Source organism: Olea europaea, chromosome 10 (genome assembly GCF_002742605.1).
Source record: "Olea europaea var. sylvestris chromosome 10, O_europaea_v1, whole genome shotgun sequence".
NCBI classification, from domain to species: domain Eukaryota; kingdom Viridiplantae; phylum Streptophyta; class Magnoliopsida; order Lamiales; family Oleaceae; genus Olea; species Olea europaea.
In genome coordinates, this window is record NC_036246.1 from 12,312,121 (window position 1) to 12,319,777 (window position 7,657).

Here is a 7,657-nt window from a genome sequence, read left to right on the forward strand (position 1 = left end):
TTGCATTACATTTTCTCATCTGAACATTTTAATCTCCAATTTCTAACTCTTCGATTTTACCGACATGATGTAAAATATAAGCATTAAGCTGCTTATACAGCTCGGGCTGTACAGCAGCTTTCACAGCCCCCTCACAATGAGGGGGCCCCACCTCTATATTTTTTTTTAATGTGTGCGGCCCCCCCGATGTGAGGGGGCTGTAAAAAAAAGGTGTGAAAGTAGCTATAGCACGGTCCAAAATATAATTATATTTAGACACATTGATACTAAACGGTACCACATAAGATTTAGTGCCTGTCTGCGATGGATTTTCTATCCTATTTTTAGTGTCTTTGTAGCTATTATACAGTGCCGTTGTCAGTAGTCAAAGCTGTAATTTGTGAATGAATTAGGTAGAACGACAAATGCATCCTTTTACTCTCATTTCATTCTTCAATACAAAAGGGCATTTCATAAAATGATTCCTGTGAAATCAATAGTTGCTACAAATTCAAAAACTCATCTGACGTACCAACGGTCAGAAGTTGGATTAAAATTGAAGCAAAATCGTTACCAAACAAAGGATTAATATTTTCCATTTTACCGAGTGACCATAAGTATAAAAGTTAAAAAATAAAGTGATTATTAATCGAAAAAATAAATAAATAAATAAATATCATCGACATAATTCAGTAGTAGAACTAAAATTCTCTTACAACCATGTTCACACGACAGGAGTGTCAAATGCTTATTAATACTGCACAGAAATAGTTTATCTTACACCAACACAACTTCCAGACTTGATTATAACCAGACTGCCAGACTGTGCAACAAGTATAAAATATTTTGTTGTCAACTCTACGATATAGAGGAGAAGCTTGACAGAAAAACAACTTAATTATTATATTATATATAATGGTATATAATCCAAAACAAATACAAACCAGATATAATAAATATTTGGTGGAAGCTAAAAGAATGTGACCTTGAGCTAAGGTCATTAACTTACAAGTACTAGAAATACATGATCCTAAATAAATTGCATAGGTGCTGATTTAGTACCTGAGAATAACCTTATCTAGGTAAAAGTATAGTTTTCTCCATAGCCAAATTCTACTCTTCATTTCCTCAAGCTAGGCAACTTCACCCTAGCAAGTCGTGGGATTTCTTGTTTGTTAAGTTAAAGGGGACGTGTGTGTCGGCCACTTGCCCGGCCACAGAGAAGTGCATTCTTTGGGATGGGATACTCATCCCTCAATGAAGTTGAGTCTGTATACACCCTCAAATAGAACTGTTGTCCGAGGTATTGTCGAGCCCAAAACTCCGATCTTAGGTTCCACATTCCCACATTGTCAAGCGCGACATAGATGGCAGTCCACGACTTGGGATACACCTGCAAGTATCAACCATAGGAAACTTTTCAGGTTTAGTTTTTATGATCAGGCAATTTCTTTTCTGTGAATGTTTGGTACAAAATATTCGATAATAAAATATACATGATTTAAGCTTCTTTTTGTTCTTTAACTTTGTATAGTATGATATGGTCCCCTTTATCAAACAAGCCATGACAGTATATAGCTAAAAAATTACGAGATTCAAGCAATTTTCATCTCACCTGAGTAGTGCAACGAGACACTGCATCACGAAGATTGTACTGGTTCCTACTAGCAGTAGTCCATTGCCCTCCATCCATTCTGGATTTGAGATAAAGCAATTAATAAGTATATGTTTAGAAGAAATGAAAGTAACTACTCAAACTATGTAAAAAATGAATGCATACAGGTGTATTTTCTGGTGCTTACCCGACTACAAAGAAGGAGTAGCCATTGAGGTGATAGCTCTGAATAATGTCCTCGTTGTTTTCGAAGACAATTTCAACGAATGCTCTATAATCAACTCCGAGTACGGACGTGTCAAGGTATATTCCTCCACCAGTGGGAGCATCAGAAATACTCCCAACACGAAAAACACCACTAATTTTGAAGTAGTCAGCAATCTTCAGGGGAGTGTCAGCCGGCACGAAGGATACACTGTTGATCGCATATTTCTGTTTACCATTGACTTGACCAGCAGAACTCGAAAGCCTAATAGTTTTTGTAGTGTTTATCATGCCATAGTGGTATGAACCTTGTGGATTTGGTCTCGGTCCACTTGCGGTAAGATTAGTCCTAATATACAAAGAATTAAATATAAGAATCACTTACTAGTCGAAAAAGGGATTATAATACTGAAGCCAGTGTAATGGATATTACCTGATCGAACGAGCCTGGTTTAGCGACCAATCAACTTGAATTGTTGGTCCACCAGGTGGTGAGCCGGAGACCTGAGTATTTGAATTTGCATAATGAAAAACCCCAGTCGTGGTGAGTACGGTACTGGTGAAACGGGAGGACACAACAATATAATAGTCCTTAGGGGCTTGATCTGCCGTTATAAGCACAGAGTAAGATTGACCAATGTGAACATCAAGGGACGAGTAGGTAGTTTGAAGAGTATGCGTTCCTTCAACTTCAACCAATGTCATCTTGTGTCCTTCAATGCGGAAGTTGAGTGAATTTTGTAATCCAACATTCGATATCCTAAGCCGGTAAGTTTTTCCTGTTATATATAGCATTAACTTTGATCAGATATAACAAGTTTGATGAAATTGGAGCGGATTGATCGACTTTTAGCTAAAGTAAGTTGCTTATCAAAATACACGTTTTTATCGATGACAAACCTTGTTCGACGGTGAAAGAGACGCCATTGGAACCACGTCCGTTAATGAGAATTCCAGCAGGGAAAGGCAGCTTTCTGCCCCGGTCGAGAATTGCCTTCAAGTCCTATATATATGACGATCAAAGCTCATATTAGCTAATATCAGTTTCCAAAGGCATAAATTTACTACGAACTGTGGGAGCGACCGCGAGGATGACCGACACACAAACGGGGTGGGGATTTTTTAATTCACACGGGGCCCACTCATCTCATGTGAGGGCACGGTCATCTCTGTGGTCATCGGTGCGGGTCAAGTGGCTTAACTCTAAGCATAATCAAACATGCCAACTTTTCCATGTTAAAAATTGAAACATTTTTAATTAAATTTTTGCTTTCCCTGTGCATGTCAGTATATTGCTATAGAGGTAAGCTCAAAAACAAGGTAGACACGTGTCGAAACATGATTGAACAATTTGAAAAATAAAAAAAAAATAAAAGAAAAAAGGTAGCCAACCAATTTCTGTCAAATCAATCTGTCCTCTGACTCCCTATTACTTTGACTAGACTAGACAAGACAGCTTGAATCGGTCAGGAGTAATTTAGTGTTTGTTTGGCCCTCATTTTCTGAAAATGAAAATAGGTGGAATAATGTTTTTTTGAAAAATGAATGGTTGAAAAAGAAAAAAAAGTTTTCGATTTAAGTGTAATATTATTTTATGAAAGATTGTATGGTTGAAAATAGAAAAGAGAAAAATGAAATGTAATGTAATGAAATTTAATAGGGGTCAAACAAGGTTTAGTGGATTCACAAAGCCTCAACTTTTTATGGGCCCCTAAAGAAGTTGGATCACAAGACATCCAGCTGTGAATGGCCCACTTTCATAACAATGGTCAAAGGTCTAAGTTATCGACGCTGAGAATTAAAGTCCAAGGCCCAAATTAATGGGCAGCAGCCTCTACTTTACGATCTCGTAAAGCTATTTATTTGGAGTAGTAATCTCAGTTTAGGTAATGTTGGTGTGACATTAAATGATAAGTGAAATTGAATGGCCCATTGAATTTTACCTTTCATTTTACCTATCATCTAACGAGGTCGGAATTGCAATCCCAATTGGGCCAAATAGCATGATTTCCACTTTACTGGCAAAACAAATAACCCTCTGACGTGGCACCGCATTAATCAAAATTTATATTGTGAGAATTAAAGTTCATGCTAAGCCTAAAAAAAGTGCTCACAAATTATTTCAAACTTGTTTGGATAATTAAATAAAAAACAATAAAAATAAAAATAAAAAATCTTATAAGTGAATTTCTAAAGATTTACCAAACATGATCAACAAATTCAATTTTGGGCTAATCGGAGATGGTGGCAGCAAGCAGGAGGCGAAGAATGGGGAAAAGACTATTACCGTGTGATTTTTCTTGTACCAATCTCCGATCAAGATAGTGTAATCCCCGGCAGGATCTGAGAAGGGAACCGGAATTCTGGGTCTGCTGAGGATTCTGATGCCTCCAAAACCACCAGCGGCCTTGTGGAATGCGAGCGATGGGAAATAGTAAAAGCTTCCGATTTGATCCTTCACCTGTAGAATGTATGTGAAATTTTTCCCTGGAGGAATTGGACATGTTGTTCCATATACTCCATCTTCAAATGAATTCCTCCTGTTCTGGATTCCATTCCTGCATTTTTCACATCCAAAAAAACATGGGAATTATCAGCTCTAATCACCTCCATAATCATATTTTTGTTTAATCGATGAGATTCAATGAGGAATCTATTCTCACTTTCCAGTGACTGAAGATGACAGTACACCTTTTTGTTTGGAACTGGTTTGGAATTTGGATAACTTACATTTTAACTTTAAAGTAAAAAAAAATAAAAATAAAAAGGTTACCAATTATTTTAATATAAACTAAAATATAAAGTAGTTAGCCAGATGTGCATGCCAGCTTTATGGCGCCGAACCGCCCAAAGTTACTTGGAGCAACGGCCCCACAGACTAAATTCAGCATTTGTATTTCACATGCATTCGACGCTAAATCGTGTCTTCATTAAATTTATTTTGATAAATAATTTTATTAACTAAAGAGGAAAAATACAAAGTCTTTTATTTCTAAAACACATTCTTTATAAATAATATATATAAAACCTCATAAATGTAGACGGACATTTTGATAACAAATTTTAAGAAAATTCCTTATCATCACAACTTACTCTCTCCGGTCCACAAAAATAAGTTTATTTTCATTTTCACAAAAACTTAAAAAATATAATTAATATATTTAAAAACAAATAATTTTACTTATATTTTCTTAATATATCTTATATATTAAATAATAATTTAAATAAAAATAATTCATATTCGTTGATAATAAGAAACATTAAATAAAAATATATTAAAAATCTAAGAAATCCTCGGCCCCGGATGTAAAAGGGGCGGGCCCCGCATGTGTGAAGATCTAAGGTCGAGGTGCTGCCAGCTCGACCTTGGAACGAAACTCGGGATTTGAAGCATCACTCTAAAAATTATTTGATATAAAATTGTAATGATTAGTTGAGAAGATTTACTGAAATTGATGTGTATATAATTAATTATAGGTGGGAACCCGGGCACATCACAATCTAGAAAAGATATGCTAATTGACAGCCTTTGATGTGACAAACCCATGTGGTATTGGTAGGCAGGCAGGCTGGCTTTCCACTGTGTAACTAAAGTTCAAAAATACGAGTCAAGTATAAAAAATAATTTCTATATCTCTTTTATACGTCGTTTTTAATTCAACTCAACCTATTCAAAACTCCATTTTTGTTAATTAAACTGAAACTCATTTTAGCGTTGGAATAGATGAATACATACAGATATCCTCCTCATTTATTGCATCTAATAATATTATTGCCCACCAATAAAGTTATAAGTATGGAAAAAATTTAACAGTATTTGTCTCGACTCTGACGTGACGCTGGACTTCCCAACCCAAAAATGGCATACATTATAATGGCCAATAATAAATACAAGGATAAGACTACATTTATACTTCCGATATACATAATAAATGATACCCCTTCACATTGAGAGGGGCTCACGCATAATAAATTATGTGCGAGACCCTCTACATGAGGGGTGTCAACAATTATGTGTACTGAAAGTGTACCTGTAGTACTATTTGTATTTAGAATGCACCGCTGCAATGCATTATGGCAGTCCAAAATTGGAAATTCTGGATTAGATCATTTAATTATATATCTAACTGGAAAATTTATGTAGTCAATTCTATATTTATTAGTCTGTATTAAAATTAACTTAGTAGAGATGTCTGATCAAACTATAAATATCTATATTCGTTAGATATTTCCAAGAAATAGCCTGAACTATACAAGGGTATGGATGACTAACAAGTCATTTTCACAAAGAATTGAAATCATTATCTGCTTTATTTAACCTAGCGAGAAGCTCTATGAAAAATTACCAACACAACCTCAACTCACAATGGAAAAACTAGCAACGGTATGAGAACAATCAAGGACCACATTGTCCATTTACTCAAAATTTATTGAAATTAAATAGTGAGATCTGGAAAAAATATGAACTGTCGTTACCAGGAAATGAGAAATGGCTCATCCAAGCTATTGAAGACGTTGATAATGAGATTATCATTTGTAACAGAGTGAATATCAGGTCCAGGAAATTGCCCATTGATCAAAATGCCCTAAACAAACAGATCATAATCATTGGATTTGCCCGGCTAAACAACTTCAAAACAAACAAACAAACAAACCTGTTGGCGAACTCCAAGAGGATAAATGTCACCATAAGAAACATTCCATGTGAAGAATTTGTAAGGATCTTCAGCTCCAGCAATTGCTAAAACCACAAACAGAACCACTAATTTTAGCGCCATTTTCACTGAAGAACTAGTCTCCATCCGGTTGGTTGTGTGAACGAGGGTTTCTGAGGATTTAAAAAGGCTATAGTGAATGATGAGGCATGGATGGCATAATGCATATATAAGTGCGGTACAGAGTGGTCGCCTGTATGCAAAATAAGTCAAGAGAGAGACTCGAACAGCCGTAAAGGAAAGACACGGAAACGATTATGGAGTAATAAAAATTTAATAAAAAATAAAACTCTCATGGAATATAATTATTGAATTTGTACTTAAATATTTCACTAATTTTAAATTTTCTCGAACGAGCAATAAGGAGAAATCCGAGGGAAAATTAAATGAAATCAATGGGAGTGTCGGTGCAGGACCAATAGTTACCACCCACGCCACATGCCCCTCTGTTTGTTTCCTACTGTGGTGGGTAACTTCTTGGCTGGTGGTTTTGTGAAAATTGTTATGTCAGTTCCTCAACTATTTCCTGAATATCAAGGAGAACCTTAAATTATAAAAATAGGCACTTTGGTTATCTATGTTTCATTTTAGTTAGAACGATCAATCTTCGATAGTCGACCCTATTTGAATTGCTGTTAAATAGTGTCACGGATGGGATTAATGTTTTGTTCAAAATCCTAAGCATTGGCCCTACTCAAGTGAAGAAACTTCTAGTTTCACAAAGCTAGACGTAAATGTAAGGGTCATTTCATTTTTAATAAAAAGTCAACAGAGTTCAACATGAAAGACGAATTTTGTGCAAATGTAACTACAAGTCAAAGGGTGATTTGCTTCTTTTGAAATTCAATACAATAGGTTGACAACTAGTAGTACAATTTTTTAAACTAGATTGAGAACGTGTAGTGGATGTCTCCACACCACTCCACATGCTCGAGCACAGGTGGTTATAAAATAATAATATTATTTGCACATTCAAAACGTAAATTGTTGTTGACATTGTGTGATGTGTAAAAGATTTGACCATTGATTTAGAGTGTGTTTTGTGGAGATTAAAATTAGATTTTCAGTAGATTGTAATAAAAGTGTTTGAAATGTGTGATTGAAAAGTTATGGAGTCCATAAAAAATGTGGTTAATATTAATTG

At 35.4% G+C, this 7,657-nt stretch overlaps 1 protein-coding gene across 1 annotated transcript; it reads right to left on the reverse strand.

Annotated features, from left to right (window-relative positions):
• Positions 1 to 860: 860 nt before the first annotated feature.
• Positions 861 to 6,883, reverse strand: LOC111401254 (L-ascorbate oxidase homolog). The gene is made up of 8 exons (XM_023028913.1): positions 6,454 to 6,883; positions 6,275 to 6,384; positions 4,086 to 4,356; positions 2,699 to 2,801; positions 2,232 to 2,577; positions 1,782 to 2,147; positions 1,595 to 1,673; positions 861 to 1,372 (listed from the first exon to the last, which is right to left on the reverse strand). Exons 1-8 carry the CDS (start codon positions 6,598 to 6,600, stop codon positions 1,160 to 1,162), a joined length of 1,635 nt encoding a protein of 544 aa, XP_022884681.1. The 5' UTR covers positions 6,601 to 6,883; the 3' UTR covers positions 861 to 1,159.
• Between the last annotated feature and the right edge of the window lie 774 nt (positions 6,884 to 7,657).